Here is a 17829-nt window from a genome sequence, read left to right on the forward strand (position 1 = left end):
CAGCAGCGTTTCTTCTCCGCGGCTTGTTCTTGCCGCCATCTGTGCGTATTTACGAGGCGCGTCTTTCCGCTCGGCCGTGCTGCGCGACCTGCCTCCGGCTGGCGGTGGCAGCGCTCGGCAGCCGCCACCCGCTGGGCCCGCGCCAAATGGCGTACACCACTCGCCCGCGACTCTCTCGGAAGGAATGTGCGCCGCCTTCCCCACACCCAAAGCGTCTTCGTGCGTGTTTTTTTTTTTTTTTGCTCAGAATTCGTTGTGATCATAAATGTGTGCAGGTTGCGCAGATATCCCGCAGGCATAGAGCACGTTGTTGTACCGTTGTTGTTGAGCGTCGACCGCTCTTGCGATTTGCGAGGTCGACAAGAAACGGAAACCGTCCGCCTTGGCCATTTCGTACTCTTTACAAATACTACTACTACTACTACTACTAGCAGTAGTTTTTCTTCTATTTGCATCCCGATTCTTCGCCAATACTCTACAACGAAGCAAAATATTCCACTAGTTCACCTAGTCTGGACACCTGGGCATGCGTCTCTCCCTGGCAATGAGCGCGTTCATGCGACAGCCCGAGGCCTAACCCTCCAGGCGCCGGTGGAAGGCCAGTCCAACCCAGACACGGTAGAAACGATACCGCTTACATACACGCATATACTACAACACCACAGACTATCTCGTAGAACATTCCCTCCACCACACGTGAAGCTAAACCGTGCAGATGCAGCCGCTTGGCGCCAGCTCCAAACTAATACGTTCCCCAGCCTTGCTCTCCCACACTTTTTACCCTAACCAGCACCCCGACAACTGTCCTTTCTGTGGTGGACACTCAAACATCTACCATTCTACGTGGGAATGCTCCAAACCACTCGGCCTACCTAGAATACCCAACGCCTCCCCATATCCCAGTGGGAAGCCGCTCTTTCCAACACAGCCTTCGACGACCAGCGATACCTGATCGACCGGGCCCGCCAGATAGCAGCAGCAAATGGGGCCCTGGACTGAGGGCTCCACCCTCTGGGACTTCGTTACAAAACACCAAATAAAGTTTTCTTCTTCTTCTTCTTCTACTACTACTGCTAGTAGTAGTAGTAGTAAGTACGCAAACTTTTTGTAGAGTATTGGGGAAGAATCGGGGATGCATAAGAAGAAAAAAGTGCTATATATATATATATATATATAAAAGAACACACAAGCTGTTCGTACACAGGCTGATATCAAGAGAAATAAGATGCTCTAAATGGCAGCGTTTTTTTTCTTCTGTCCTTGTTTTCTTGCTCAGCGTCAAGCAACCACAGTATTTGTAAATATTGTACTCAAATCGCCTAGATTGTGCCACCTGCTATTCACCGACTACACTTTTCCTTCACCCCTCCAAGGAGTATAGGCGGCACGGGTTTGCCGAAACTTGTGCTCGACCTACTCGTAGTTCCTCGCTTTTCTTTTTTTCGTGGTATTAGATATTCTTCTCTTTTCGGCGATATTCTGACATGGCTATGGTCACAGTGTGGAATTTCGGCGTGACCCTGCAATTATGTGCAAAATGTGTTTCGTGTAGGCGGTGCCAAGCCGTAATTTATAAATATGTTGTTGTGTTTCTCTTTAAAGTTAGCGGAGTGCAGAATTAAATAAGCTGATCGATGTGGTTAGGTTTAAGTGCCCGTTCAAAAGCCCCAGGTGGTCAAAACTAATCCGGAGTCCCGCTCGGTATCTTTATCCTTATCTCTCATCCTTGTCGAATCCTTATCTCTCAAAGATAAGGATTCCCACTTGCGTCACTTATATTTGCTCTATCTAGAGCCTTTATACAGGGCGTCCCAGCTTTGTTGCCGCGAGACTGGCCGCTCGAGGAACTTTGCGTGCATTCGCGGGATTCTTTCACACTCAGAAAAACACATTTATGTAGCACCTATTAAGCAACAGAAAGCTGTATCGGCAGTTTTTTTATGTTGCTCTACAATGTTCTCACTGGCACTTTGATAATTAGAACAGTACTTCTCGAGTTAGATAATTAATTACAATTACCTAATTAAATCTCAGTAACGAAGAAATTACTGGCCGCTACTCCACTGTACTGGAAACAATACGCACTAGGTTTGCTTCGCGCAATGCCGTCCCTCTTTTTCTAAATCGTGCTGCGTGATAGCTGGGACACCCTGTGTATCAGATTATTTCTCAGAATACTGTAACTGCCTTTAATTATGGCAATTCATCAGTTAAAGTGCTCGCTTATGTGGATGATGTTGCGTTTATTTGCTTAAATAAGACAGGTGTCGAAGAAGTAATGTCTATAACGCAGTCCTATTGTTGAGCCACTGGTGGCTCTGTTAATTATGATATACTCGGCGTTTCAGCGAACACTCAAAAATTTTTAAAGGTTTCCTGTGGCAGATAGCACAATTCTGGTTCATGAGCTGGTCTACTTTAAGAGGCGGACATTACTTGCACAAAAAATAGAAATGCTTAATCGAAGAATTCACAGAAATTAACTAATTAAGTTTCTAACTAATTACCCTATGGCCCATACTAATTCTAGCCGTGAAGTTCGCAAGGCGGATCCACTTAAAACGAATTCTCAGGTTGACACCAGTTTCGAGATATTAGTTCCCGAACTTCGCGGAGAAATGGATTGGCGTTCCAGTTACTTAATTAACAAAACGTCGTCTTAGGCATTGAAGCACAAAATTAACTGGAACGCCAGTGCATTTCTAGGCAAAGTTCTGGAATTAATATCTCGAAACTGGGGGTCATCCTGAGAATTCGTTCCAAGTGGATCCGCCTTGCGAACTCTACGGCTAGAATTTGTAAATTGCAATATAGGCCATAATGTAATCAGTTAAAAACTTAATTAGTGATTTTTGTTAATTAGTCGATTATGCATTTCCACTTTTTGTACAAGTATGTGAAATAATGTCCACATCCTTGAGTAAACCAGCTCATGAACTAGAATTGTGCTATCGGCCACAGGCAACCTTTAAAATTTTTTGATAGTGCTCACTGAAATTTTACCCGGTATCTTGAGGAGTCTAGATTGGTCAGTGAGCAGTGAGCGCTGACACTATTGCAGTTTGTTGGTATCCGCTGGGATATTGGCGCTTTGCGTTACCTTGATGTCCCCCTTGACCAATTTCGCGATAGAGCAGTTCACACTAGTCTGATTTACTTATTTTTATTTATTGATTGATTGCAATGCCCTCAGGGCTCAAGGGGCATTACAGAGGGGGTGGGTAAATTGTGTTTATACAATCGCAATAACGTAAACAACATTGTTATATATATATATATATATATATATATATATATATATATATATATATAAACAATAATTAACAGGGCAGGTTATTCTAACAGAGATCAATACCAAAGGCCTTGAATGACAATACCATAAGCAACATTATTGTACATGTAAAATACAAAAATTATTAAATTAACAAACAGCTGCGCAGGTTATTCTGAGAAGGGGTCAACTGCTGCCTTGAATGACTGTAGATATTCAATGCTGGCAATGGCACTGGGAAGTTGGTTCCAGTCTGAGCTAGTCTTTGGTATAAATGAGTCATGAAACAGGTTAGTATGGCAAAAAGGAATGGCGACCTTATACTGGTAATCGGCGCGGGCTGAAAAATACGATGGTTGCGATAAAAGTTTGCGTTTCAGTGACTGGTTCAAGAAAAGACCATGATGAAGCAGACAAAGACGTGAAATATTTCTTCTTAAGAGCAAGGTCGGACGGCCAAGATTAGATTTCATCAGTGAAACACTGGCAGTACAGGAGCAACACGAGAACCGGGTGAGCGCAGGAGCCTGCTGCTCCTGCTCTTACCCTCTTCTCGTGTTGCTCATTCTCTTGAATTTCCATCTCCCGTATTCCCCGTGTTTTCCCTGGTAGTACGGGAGTAGTTTGATAAGATAAAGCGAGCTGAGCTATTCTGAACAGACACTATATTGCATCTGCAAGGTTACGCAAGCCTGGATCGCAGATAGCAGACGCATACTCGGGTTCAGATCTAATTATCGTTTGATATAGTAATAATCCTAAATGGCTTGGTGCTTCAGCAAAATTGTGGCGTAGATATATAGTGCACGGTTAGCATGTGCACCCGAAGATACTTATAAGAGATTACGTGCTCTAGTAATGTGCCATCGATTTCATAAGCAAGGAATTCAGCGGCATCAGAAAGGCGAGAGAATGCCATGTTGTTACATTTATTAGTATTGAGATGTCATAAACCATTTACTACACCAGTTAGAATTATGGTCCAAGTCAGACTGGATGACAGAGTGGTCAGATTCGTTAGTTATTTCCCAGTAAACAACACAGTCGTCAGCAAATAACCTTATATTAGAAGTAATTGTGTCAGGAAGTGATATATTAGGAAAAGCAAAGGGACCATAACGGACCCTTGTAGCACGCCAGTTGTTACTTCGCAAGAATTTTTCTTTCTTGGGTTTTACGTGCCAAAACGAGTTCTGATTATGAGGCACGCCGTAGTCGAGGGCTACGGATTAATTTTGTCCACCTGGGGTTCTTTAACGTGCACTACAACGCAAGCACACGGGCATTTTTGCATTTCGCCTTCATTGAAATGCGGCCGCCGCGGCCGGGATTCGATCCCGCGATCTCGTGCCCAGCAGCGCAACGCCTTAGCTGCCTGGGCCACCACGGCGGGTTACTTCGCAAGAATTCGAGTCACAGTTGGTGGTTACGTATTATTCGCGATTAGTCAAACAACACTCAAACCATTTTAAAATATTAGGGTGAATATTTAGAATGTTCATTTTGTAAAGAAGTAATTGGTGCTTTACTTTATCAAACGCTTTGTCAATGACAGACGCAGTCGATAACTGAGCCTTTGTCTAAGACTGATGCTATGTAATGGGTAAACAATTGTAATACAAAACTTCGGCATGCAGCTCAGGCATGGGGTGGGAGATAATTGTCGGTTTTCGAGGGAGCTGCACTGAGCAATATATATATTGCCACATAGCCTGCATTCACGTACCACGCAGATCGCTTTGAACGCCAACAGCGTCCATCACGACACGCGGAGTGCGCTTGTCTACCGGCCTGCGTGCGCACGAGCTCCAACCTAGAAGCTGCCCCACCAATGGGAAACGACAGCGTGTGGTTTTCATCGAGGGAGGCCACGAGCGGCGTTCGAAGACAGTGGCACGCGACCGAGAACGTTTTTGGCTGCGCAGGCAACACAGTGATTCCCTTTAGCTCTGGGCACAAGTTCGCCCTTTAATAAATAGTTTATTTTTTGTAAACCTGCGTTAACTGAAGTCGCTACAATTATATATATATATATATATACACGGTGTCCCAGCTGTCACGCAGCACGATTTAAAAAAAAAAAAAGAGGAACGGTCTTACGCGAAGCAAACCTAGTGCGTATTGTTTCCAGTGCAGTGGAGTAGCCGCCAGTAATTTTTTCATTCCTGAGATTTAATTAGTTAATTGTAATTAATTATCTCACTCGAGAAGTACTGTCCTAATTATCAAAGTGTCAATGAGAAAATTGTAGAGCAACATGAAAAACTGCCGATGCCGATACAGCTTTCTGTTGCTCAATACGTGGTACATAAATGTGTATTTTCGAGTGTGAAAGGAGCCCGCGAATACATGCAGAATTGCCACGCGACTGGCCGCTCGAGGTGCTTTGCGTGTATTCGCGGGCATCTTTCACGCTCGGAAAAACACATTTATGTAGCACGTATTGAGCAACAGAAAGCTGTATCGGGAGTTTTTCATGTTGCTCTACAATTTTCTCATTGACACTTTGATAATTAGGACAGTACTTCTCGAGTTAGAAAATTATTTACAATGAACTAATTAAATCTCAGTAATGAAAAAATTACTGGCGGCTACTTCACTGCACTGGAAACAATACGCACTAGGTTTGCTTCGCGTAACGCCGTTCCTCTTTTTTTTTTTTAAATCGTGCTGCGTGACAGCTGGGACACCCTGTATATATACGTATGTATATGTTTGTAGCAAAGCTGGTTTATGTGCTTCAAGTCTTTCATTGTGTGAGGAAAAATATTCAAATCAAATCTTTCACAGGATCTTCGCTCAATCGCTTCGTCTGGCTCTCTCGGTGGGAACCAATTCGGCGTGACAACTTGTTTCTCCCGCTCGACAGGGGTTATGTTGGTCTCGCACATTTGTTCATACGGCAATCAGTTACGGGTTTTCTATACTTTCGCGACGTTCTTCGCCCATCCCTATACATGAAGTCCTTCACCGCCGCATCTCATTTCATCAGCCTTCTCTTGTTAGGTCGTCTTTCGTTGAAATGGGGCTTTGTGCAAGTTCCACATGGAAATAGTTGATGTCTTATTTCTTAAAGCGAGATTTACGGCAGCTTACTTATTTAGCTAAGGTCGCAAGGCGTTGGTTCGAAATATTACGGATGTACGCTTTCTCCTCATGCCAGTATACCTTACCACATCCGGAAATCGTCAATTGTCTGATGTTTTATATCGCGTTATCAAAATGTGTGCGTCTCCGGGAGCAAATACCTTCTTTTTTAAAACATAATACCAGGGTCCTTATAATACTTTGACGCTCCCTGTGAGGACGTGGCAAAAGACTAAGGGATTATTTTTCCCTAGGGCACTAATTTCAGATTATGTAAAAATCTAGACACTATTGATCACTGCTTTATTTATTGTTGGGATGCAGTTTTTTTTTATGTTCTACAACAAACATTGAAAATAGACTTCGAAATTAATCCAGTCAGTAGCTCGTTGTAACAAAAAACAAAACCTTGCTGTAGGGCCTCATTTTTCTTGTTTGATATTACATAACGTCTGGAGGAAACGAATAATTTATGTAAACGCTGTATCATCGCGAACAACCAAGAGCATCTTCTAGGAACAAATAACTCAAGTATGTGGAATATGTGAGTGCTCTAGCGATGCTCTTCTTTTTTTTTTCCCCCTCTCTCTACGATTTCTGTTTGAATTTTCCAGGATATTGACCTAAGTTGCGTTTTGTGCTACTGTAAGTGCTGCGGGCTTGTAATAATATTTTTTTTTAAGTTAGTCGATAGCTCATAGTTAGCGCATTTGGCTCCCAACCTCACATTGCCACAGAGGCACGAGTTCGATTCCCAGAGGATGTAGTGGGCGGCGTTGTTTTTCTTCGCCTTATGGTGTTGCCGATGATGATGATATATCCTGATGTCGACGGCGTCACTAAAAGGGTGGACGGACACAGCGAACTCAGTTTCGAGCTATAATTTGCGTTAAAAAAAGGAAAAGAAAAAAGAATCACTTCTCATGGCACTGGGTCTCTTGTTACCCAGTGTTACCCAGTTACCCAGTTGTTACCCAGTGGTCTCTTTGTGAAACCGCATGGTTTCACAAAGAGACCACTGGGTAACAGTTTGGAATTCTAATATTCAACCGTTATGAAAATATTTAGTACATGCAGAATGCGTTGACTTGTCCATATGCAGCGTTGATCAAGTACTTTAAGGTTTCGTTTATTAATAATTGAGACTTGAAGCGTTCACATGCAGGCTGAAGAAGTTAGAACACCAAATAGTGGGTAGGGGGTTGGGAGAAGAGAGTAAAGAAGTTATAAATTGCGACTTTGGGGCAACAACAACAACAACAGTGTACGGTGATGTCTGGGAGCTCACCGTCAAACTCAGCTTGGTGGAATGAAGCATGTGCACGAGCTTATAGGCGCAGATAAGCAGCATGGAAAAGTCTCAAACATAATCATTCACCGAAAAATTGGCTTGACTATAAGTTCTATGCAGCTGTATTTAAAAGAACTGCGGCATAAGCTAAAGAGGAACAAAAAAAAAAACGGACTGCATTCATCTTTATCAAAACCAGAAAGAAGATCTGCACTTTTTAGGTTTCTACGGAGCAAAAAATCTTTCCAGCAGTCCGTATGGTCACATTCCGATGTACTATCCCCCAAAGAAGCGGCAGATTTACTAGATGATATCGCGAAAGGTCTTGAAGCTCGTTTTTTCTTCGCTGTGTCCTAGACCTAGAAGGCTTCATAGTTCGACATACGAGTTTGTAGAAGTCACCATGACAGAATTATCCGATGTCATTTTAACTGCTCATCAATCGGCTCCTGGACCTGACCGTATCACAACAGCAATGATTAAATTATTATTTAACTCTTTCCCTAATGAGCTTTTGAATATAGTTAACAGTTCCCTTCAATATACGTGGATCCCGGACTCCTGGAAAATTGCAAAAGTTATACTTTTACTAAAAAATCAAAACCTCGGATATGTCTTGGACAACATTCGGCCCATTTCCCTTACATCGAACCTAGTCAAAATAACAGAAAAAGTAATCCATGTCCGGCTCAATGAATTCACTTCTTCCAAGGGTATTCTGTGCTCGAGGCAAATAGAATATAGGCCTCATTGTTCAATATGGTCAGCTCACGTTGATTTAGAAAGCCGCATTCGACTCGCAGGATTATCAGGAAACGTATCAGCTTTAGTAACTTTAGATGTTACGAAAGCATATGACAGTGTCGAGCATGGAATTTTAATTTCTAGATTAGTGAGCTGTGCTGTTCCAGACTATATAGTGGCCTGGATAGAAGAGTTCCTTTCTGATAGAAAATTCTTTTGTTTCAAGGATGGGGTGACATCGGGGACGTATAAACAGACGAGAGGCGTACCACAGGGATCAGTTCTCTCTCCGCTTTTGTTTAATATTTTGTTATCTTCTGTCCCAACTCAGCACGATGTGCAACTCTACCTCTATGCTGATGACATTGCATTTTTCTCCTCATCACGGGATATCAATACGTTGCACCAAATTTTACAATCTTATTTGTCTGCACTCGAGATCTGGCTGGACGGACTGTCATTTTCCCTTAACGTTAAGAAATGCGCGTTACTTGTATTTCCATTATCAAATCCCGTTTTCATTTCTCTTCATTATCGAAATGAGCCAATACCGCAAGTTGCAGCTGTGAAGTACTTGGGGATAACCTTTGATGGTACACTAAACTGGCAACAGTAAATCGAAACAAATGCTAGGAAAGGAGAACGTGCAATGGCATTCTTGCGCCGTTTCAGTAATAAAAAGACAGGTATGCGTACGGCTACGTTGCTGATGATTTACAAACTCTACGTCCGCCCTATTTTCGAATTCGGCTGTGTTCTTTTTTCGGGATGTGCAGCATACAAGCTAAGACCTTTAATACTGCTAGAAAGGCAAGCGCTACGTCTTCGTCTTGGGTTGCCACGTTTTGTGGCTAATGATGTGCTTTATCTGGAGGCTGGAATTTTCCCGCTTGAGTCCAGGTTTAAGCAACTTACTGTCGTGACTTTTCTAAAGCTTTATGATACATCCCTATCCCGTTTGCAATCCGTTTTCATCAATTATCCCGATTTATTTTTCCGAACACATTGGCGGCGTTATCGACAACCTCAAGTTGTTTTTGTTCAGACGCTGTTATCAAAACTTCATGTTCGCCTACCGTGCCTGATTTCTCCAAAAACTGATTCGTTAAAGGTGAACTTGATTTTGATGATATTTTTCCAAAACACGCAAAACTTCTTCCGTCAGGCATACTTGAAGGTCTCCTTCAAGATCATCTTAATTAATTTCAGTCTCACTTGGTTATTTCTACGGACGCTACACAAAATGCAGAGAAGGCCGGAGTGGGCATCCTTTCAAATCAGCTGAACTGGTCTTTTGCTCTTCGTCTAGCAGATTACACCCCAATATTTCTTGCAGAATTTCTGGCCATCATTCTAGCCATTCGAAAATTGGGTACCCATCGAAAGTAATAATTGTTACCGATGTGCTGTCGGTTTGTACACATTTAACTTCTACAAATCATTCACACCTACTGAGTATATTTTCGACTCTTGTTCCAGACAATTTGTCTGAAGTCCGCTTTGTATGGGTCCCCGGTCATAGTGGAATTTCTTTAAATGAATCAGCTGACTCGCTCGCATCATTGTCACTAAATGGTCCTGTCTTAAATGTCCTTCCTGATTTCGCTTTTATAACAGGTGCTACATTTAAACGCTTTTTATTTCTAAATTGTACTAAATCATCCCTACTTTCCGCAGATGATTTTCGACATCTAAATTTCCGGTGGAACACGAGCAAATGCCTTTCACGACAATGCGAGGTGACATTTCCGCTGTAGAGTTCCCCGCCTAAATTTTTACCTTCATAGATCTGATTTGTCTATAACTAACCTTTGTTCTTTTTGTAATGAACCAGAAACTATGGACCATTTCTTTCTTTCTTGCCGCCGCTTCTCCTCCCTCCGCAGAATGTTTCTAGTATTTCCTACAAGTAAGCTGGGTTTAGCGCTTACTCCACCAAACATTTTGTCCTTTGGTGCGTGTCAATTAGGCACAAGCCATGGGTCAATGATTTCTGCTATCCACAAGTTTATTGAAGCGTCAGGAAGGCTTCACTGCTAGGGTGCCGACCGTGGGACACTTCACTTTATTTTTCCCCCCTAAATTTATGAATATGCCCTCTCAAATTTTCTGTTGGCATTGAGTTGAATATTGATTTGTATTAAATGTGCCTTTCTCACATTTTGTGTTGTTAGACGCACATTTCGAACAATCTAATGTGGCCAATCCCCCTGTGGGTACGAGCCATGTTTTGAGGCAACAACAACAACAACAACAACAACAACAACAACAACAACAACAAAATGACGGATGCTTCGTCTGTTTACTACGTGCGGGCTTATTACATAATTTGGCGCATCCAACGAGTGCGGGCAAAATATGGGTGACATTTTACGCGGAGAAGTGCAACGGCCGAGTGATATTCGAGAGCTACTAACCAAGTAGAGGATGATTCTACTGTCGATGTCACCATGGACGCAACAACGGGTGAGCTCGTAAATCTAGCTCTAGATAAGGCATCTATAGAGCAATTTGCCAAACGAGGTTCTGCGACAGTGAAGAATCTAGGTGGCTTTATTTAGTCAGCTTGTGCTGAAACGACGGGTGGGATGTGCTGCATTATCAGACACGATATCCACAATTCTTCAGGCTGTAGGAATTCAGCAGCAACAATTTTCACAAGCTATATACGCCATGGTGGAAACTCTCGTGTCTGCTGGATGCTACAGGAGACACCGCCCAGCTCAAGTTTTACGAGAAACTTTTGCCGGGTTGTCTGATAATCCCGACGTAATTTTCCATTTGTCGTAACCCAGCATCACTGCGTCCATTTCCTGTCGCACGATAACCACGCTTATCTTATGTATGGTCGGTGAACTTACTCATGAGTTGACTCACTTCACACTCAGAGCCGCCCGTGAGACTGATCCTGAGTGAGGCTCAGTGACCCCTAGGGGGTGTGAGTTTAAGCATGAGTGAGTTAAAGTCATCCCTATATTGGGTGTGAATCTGGATCTGAGCGAGTCGAGGTGAGTCGCACTTGGCGTGTGTCTGAGTGAGAGTGAGTCACAGTGAATCGAAACTTTCGTGAGTGAGTGAATTCGAGTAAGTCTCATTCACACGTGATTCCACATGTACTGCTGTACCGCAATGTGTTTTTTTTATTTTTGAGGGTAAATATGTGGAGCACACTTCGGCCGGCATTACTGGTGGTCATCGTGCAGCTTTTAATGGCTTATACATTCAGAATTCTACCGGTGCTAACATATGGGGCAGAAACTTGGAGGTTAACGAAGAAGCTCGAGAACAAGTTAAGGACCGCACAAAGAGCGATGGAACGAAAAATCTTAGGACTAACGTTAAGAAACAGGAAGAGAGCGGTGTGGATCAGAGAACAAACTGGGATAGCCGATATTCTAGTTGACATTAAGCGGAAGAAATGGAGCTGGGCAGGCCATGTAATGCGTAGGATGGATAACCGGTGGACCATTAGGGTTACAGAATGGATACCAAGAGAAGGGAAGCGCAGTCGAGGTCGGCAGAAAACCAGATGGGATGATGAAGTTAGGAAATTTGCAGGCGCAAGTTGGAATACGCTAGCGCAAGACAGGGGTAATTGGAGATCGCAGGGAGAGGCCTTCGTCCTGCAGTGGACATAAAATATAGGCTGATGATGATGATGACATTCAGAATAGTGGCCAGGTGGCCACTATAAAAAGTCATGGGCATTCTTGAAGTTTCGCCCATGAGACTGCGGCACGAGGAGTCCTTTAAGATATAGCGCTATGCTGGTCCCCTCGAGAAAGCTAGTCTAGAGCAATATGAATGCCACCACTTCATTGGTTGACATTCTTTTCTCTGTTTCTGTTTCTTTTTTTTTTTTCGTAGTTAGTGTGCTTGTACGCAGATGCGAGACAAAAGCACAATCAACGCATTCTAACAGACTTCTGTGTTCCGTCTGGCTTTCGCGACGAGCTAGCTATCGAAACAGGTGCACGCTGTCCTATTAACTGTTTTGCCTAGTTGGTGGAAGCTAAAGCCCTTATGATTTTACTTATGTTTACCGGTGAATTGCTGATCGGGGAATAAATGATTGGACGAAAGTGAAAAAAAAAAAGGGGGGGGGTACCCAAGTGCACGGAAAGATCCCCCCCCCCCCCTTTTTTTTTTTTTACGTATCCCGTAAGAGGCTGCACTGTGGCAGCCTGCCCGGTCTACAGCCTCCGAGGCTTCATCAATAAACCAAAACAGTGATGCGAAGCTGCATTTCCTACTTGAGGCAAGCACGTGTGGGCGACTACATTCACGGTTTGTGCAAGTGTGGCTCTGGTGTTCAACGGGGCGGTGGCCTCCGGGAACCGCTGTTTCATTGTATAGTTAAAATTAAAATGAGACATCCGCCCAATCGTAGCAATTGCTACAAAGGAAACCCATACGGTTTCTTCGAAAGAAAAGCCTCGCAGTTGAAGAAAAATTCGTCCTGTTCCGGGACTGGGACGAATTTCTTCTTAATTTAATTACTTCTATTCACCTAGCGGGTTTTCCGCTGAACTATTACGTCATTGTATAGCTGTTTTTTTATTAGGATGTATAGCTGAATGAGTTCTTTTCATTTTCTGGTGGGTGCAGGCAGTTGTAGTAATTGGTTATTTATTGGCATATCAAGACAGGGAAGGAAAGAAAATTACTGCTGACCGCAGTGTAACTGTCTAGCGTAGTCTGCTGAAAGGCGGTCATCAGTGAGGAAGGTGGAGGTATGGGAGTAATATGACAGGGAGAGAGGATAGCGGAGTGGAGAGAGAGGCATAAGTTATACCCCTGTCAAGCGGGCAAGTTAAGTGCACTTACGGGGAGTGCACTTCAGGACCTTGAGTGACACTTTAGGCTACACGGTTCTAAACGGGAAAACAGAGTGCACTCGCAGTAAAAAAAAATGGCGACAGACTACGAGCGCGTTTTGTGAAAACGTAGATTAAAAAGAAAAGTACTTCTAAAAAGTGATTGTCTTACGTTGTATAATTAATTAAAACAAACTTAATCTATGTTTTTTCAACAAAAAACGAAAATATTTTTTATTTAAGAGTGTGGCAAGTCAATGCCGGCCAAGAAAAATGCCTAGCCAATCCAGAACGACATAGCAGCGTGCGACGAGGCGGCATTTGATCCTGCTCGAACAGAATATGAACGCGTTTTAGGCTATTATTTGTGCGCAAGAGCTGTTCAACCACTAAAATGAACTTCTTTGTCCTTTTTTTATGCATTACATTTTATACCATTGAAACCGCTGGCGACGAGGCTACGCACTCGGCCAGCAAAGTGCGTTCCGTGAACGCACTTCGACCGGAGTACACTCTGCAGCGAGTGACACTCCACTTGCAACCTTTAGATTGGGCAAAGTGCACTTAAACCGAGTGACACTCTCCGTAAGTGCACTTAACTTGCCCGCTTGACAGGAGTATTAGTGTGGACATAAAAAAAAAATAATATTGCCCAGCCCGCACCGCCTAGGGCACAACGGGCTCAAACCAATGCAACGTAAAATAATGTAATAAACGAAAGTTTTGCATAGCAAAAAAAAAAAAAAAAGGATAGAGAGACAGGAGGAACACCACGCAGACGTTCCACACTTTTTGTTCGTTTGTTAAGGGTGTGCGGTTTGCGCTCTTAGTTTGAGGTCGCTGGCCGGCGCGTGTGTGAATGTGTGCGTTGTGTGGTTGCGCAGGCGGTACCTGATGCTGGCGCCCCGGGTGGTTCGTCCCAACCAGGTGTACCGGGTGACGGTGACGCTGCTGTCGGCGAGCGAGGCGCACACGGTGCGCGCTTCGCTGCAGCGCGAGGCCGAGGAGGTGGCCTCCGCCAAGGAACTCGTCGCCTCCGGGCAGACCGCCGTGCTGCTCATGAAGGTGAGACCAGCACGCGCGGGCATCGCCCCACCAATTCGCGCACATGGCGTACATCGTATGGGCCAGCTCCGTCTTTATACGCTCACTATAGCGCAACATTCGTATGTAGCTACTTCTCGAGTGCGGAGCGCACTGTGTCGTCTTAAGGCCAAACTACGCGTACGCTTGCCGGCGCGCGAAAGCTCGCGCATACGCTTGCGCAAATGGTGGGGGACAGATTGTATGCGTCGAAACGCGGCGCGAGCACGGATATCTTCTCCGATATTGGTGCTCTGGCTGCCTCACAGAAATACGAAACGATGTCTACCAAGGCGAAAATATTGAGCCACGTGGAAGCGCGCCAGCGCGCGTCTTCTAGGTTCAAGTTGCCATTCCTTGCGAGGCGCGGCAAACGCAAGGCGTGCGGGCTTTCGCGCGGCCGCAAGCGTACGTGTAGTTTGGCCTTCATGGTCTTGCCTCTTGTGTGCACTTGACCGACGCGCACATGCAGTGGTCTTAAAGCGGCAAGGCGGTTACCGTAGGATCCGCGAATACAACTTTCAGTGAACGCGCGTACCTTACGGAATAACAAGTGAGCTTCAAATGCAATACGATGTAATTTTCATCGAGCTCGTTCGACGCCTATTCGACCCATAGCATGGCAAATTTAGACGACATTCGCTCTTGCGCAGTCAAGAATGATTTGTTTAGAAATATACTCACATTCTCTTGCGTTCGCGTGTACTCACGCTCTGCGGCACTCACTCGCGTTGATACCGACGTCCACTCCAAGTCACTGACGGATCGAATGTGAGTGTACTCGTGGGGGAGTACACCCGGCCGCAATATATTACGGACCATGAAATCTGAGAAAATGCTGAATGTCTCCGTAGCCTCACAACGCAGCCTGGTATTTGCATTTCGGGCCTCTACTAGAATATGCCAACATTGTCGTATACAGTTTTACTGGCTACTATACAGGCTGCTCGGGAATAGAACGTTTCCTGAGATCCCGTGGTCCGTAAACTTTTGTGGCGGGGTGTACAGGCGCTTTAAAATTCCCGTTACCGTGGCCCTCAACGACTTTCGTTCACGTGCATACTCACATCGATTCATATTCGCTGGTACTCAATCGCACTTACGCTAACTGTTCTGAAATGAGTGTGCGCAGGTGGCGTGAGCGATGGTTCGACTACTGAATTCACTATGTCCAATGTAATACTGACGAACGGAATCTATTTACGTTGCTTCCGAGTGTTTCGAAAATGCGCTCGAAATTTCTTTAAAATAAGACATGAGGTACTTGAGCGGTTACACAGCTGCGGGGCATGTTAATATGACTTGAGGTAGTGATTATACGTGACAGTTATAAAAGTTGGACTAATTAATTGAAGGAGTCAGATGATAGATCCTAACGTGAGTTTTGAAGCCCACGTAAGCGGGCTTCAAGACTTCGTAACCGCTTCAAGGCTTGCAAAAAACTTACGCTTCTAGTTTCCGCGGAGTGAAGTAAATTCAGGCTAATCTCTCCCACAACTACCTTAAGTGAAATGCCCAAGAGCGCTACTGGCAAGCCTCTAGGGGACTTTCATGAACGACATAATTGTCTCCGCCTCACCGTCGGGCGAGCATAGAACAAAGGAGATGACGGCTATAGATAAAGACGCTCGCTTATAAACGGATAGGAATGACACTTTGGTGCCTGAAAATATGTAAAAGATTGAGAGAGAGAAACTTAAGGAGGGTACCAGTAGCACGAACTTCGTTGCACAGTTCACTGGACACAAACAATGACAACGGTCGTGAAGCACAAGCAGGTGAGCAACACAATGGTAACACGTGCTCCAGAGGAACAGTTGACCTAAAACAATGTTACGCGTACGCGCACAAGTTATTACATAAGACGCAACTAAAACTGCGGCTGGAATCGTACCACTCCGAGTATCCACTAAGAAATTTTGACAGGAACAACCAGTTTACCTTTTAGAGTTTCGGTCAAACCGTGTGATCGAATTTGCTCATTAAGTAGCAAACTGGCCGTCACGTGGAGCCTCATTCGTGAGACAATACCCACAATGCTGCTATATCACTCGGTGTATGGCTCACATGCAGCTCGATGCTCAAGACGCTCCTCTATTCCTCGCGGTGTCCTTGTGGCCGGCGTATATATCGGCTGCACACAGGGACGACCGTGTAACATAGGCAGTTGACGCACGCATGCACGCAAAAAGAAAACGCATCGTCGTATACAGCGCGCCTGTACGTCGCAACAGAGTGACGATCAGTGTCACGTAACACAATGGAACTTGCAACTGATGTCGACCGAGTATCGAGAGCGCGCGCATCCGAGTCGCCCGTCAGTTCTTTCTGGTTTTTCGTTGTTCGGCCTGCACTCTTCTTGCCTCAAGGATATAATAGCAGTTTTCTCATGTTCCGAGCCACTGTAGACGTAGCGAAGGCGGGGTTAACAGGATTGCCTCGATTTTCTTTTTTCTTGTTAATTGCAACTATAACATTGGCCATGTGTTCCCATCCGTCAAGCTGGAGGAGTGCTGCGCACAACGGGGCATTTGCGAACCTACGCCAAATTGCGACGCTCGACCGCTTCACGCCCGTCCTTGCCAGTAATTGGTTCCCTCGAGGTGCTTTGCCGCGCGCGGTGACACGGCAGCGAAGCCACGCAAGCGACTCCCTCTGCTTCGATCGAGGGTGCAAATACAATCATCAGCCTCAAGGAGCAACATACCGAACAACACCCCCCACCCAGGCCTCGTCCCCCAGCGCTAGGTGCGCGGTAATTAGACAGTTCTTTCGTTAGACCGCTACTGATGCGAGACCTTTCCTCGCATTTGTCAGAGAAGTGCTGCTCCCGCAACAAAGCAGAAAAGCGCGCCAGCGTGGAAACAAGAATAGACGAGTGGGAAGCCGAGTTCGATCGTCTCTGGCAGAAAGGAGTGAGTGCACTGCACAGAGCACGTAGTGGCCTATAGACTCGTGATAGATAATACGTGCACAGTAACGGTGTATTGCTTTGTATGCGCGCAGTGCGCGTCGCCTGCTAGAAAACAGGGAAGCACTCTTTCGAAAGTAGCAGTCAGGCAGTTCATGCTCGCAAAAATGTCTTTCTGTAATGCGATATCTGATTTCGGGACCTCTCACATATCTGCCATCATTGCGTACATTTTTCTCGCCCTTAGCTTTTCTTCTGTAACGTAAACAATACACAGAAGTTCATATAGAGGTAACTACGTATGACTACGTATGACTACGCTATTTTTAATTCATTACTGTGCAGAACAACGCTTCGCGAAGCTATCGCCATATACGTCTGTTCTATCGTCGCGTCTGGTTATTTTTTGTCATGCTCAGGTGCAGGGTTTTTAATTGTATTTCTTTAAGACAATGTCTTAGTGGTAATTCTACATGCTCTAAAAACAATGAACAGCTGGCATTGTATGACGGAACTGTGTGTCCCAAATGGGACAATTAAAAAAAATATTTTTCGTGCTTCACGAAGCAGTTTGTTTAGTCTGCTAGCACCCAATGAGAGTACACCTGGTTCATTGGAAAGTGAG

At 44.7% G+C, this 17829-nt stretch overlaps 1 protein-coding gene across 1 annotated transcript in view; it reads left to right on the forward strand.

Annotated features, from left to right (window-relative positions):
• Window positions 1-17829, forward strand: part of LOC119435998 (CD109 antigen-like) — a 110961-nt gene that overhangs the window by 25807 nt on the left and 67325 nt on the right. Inside the window, exon 2 of the mRNA XM_037702716.2 lies at window positions 14095-14275. Coding sequence (XP_037558644.1) covers window positions 14095-14275 — 181 coding nt within the window. The remainder of the gene's footprint in view (window positions 1-14094; window positions 14276-17829) is intronic.

The sequence above is a fragment of the Dermacentor silvarum genome, chromosome 1 (assembly GCF_013339745.2).
Source record: "Dermacentor silvarum isolate Dsil-2018 chromosome 1, BIME_Dsil_1.4, whole genome shotgun sequence".
NCBI lineage: Eukaryota > Metazoa > Arthropoda > Arachnida > Ixodida > Ixodidae > Dermacentor > Dermacentor silvarum.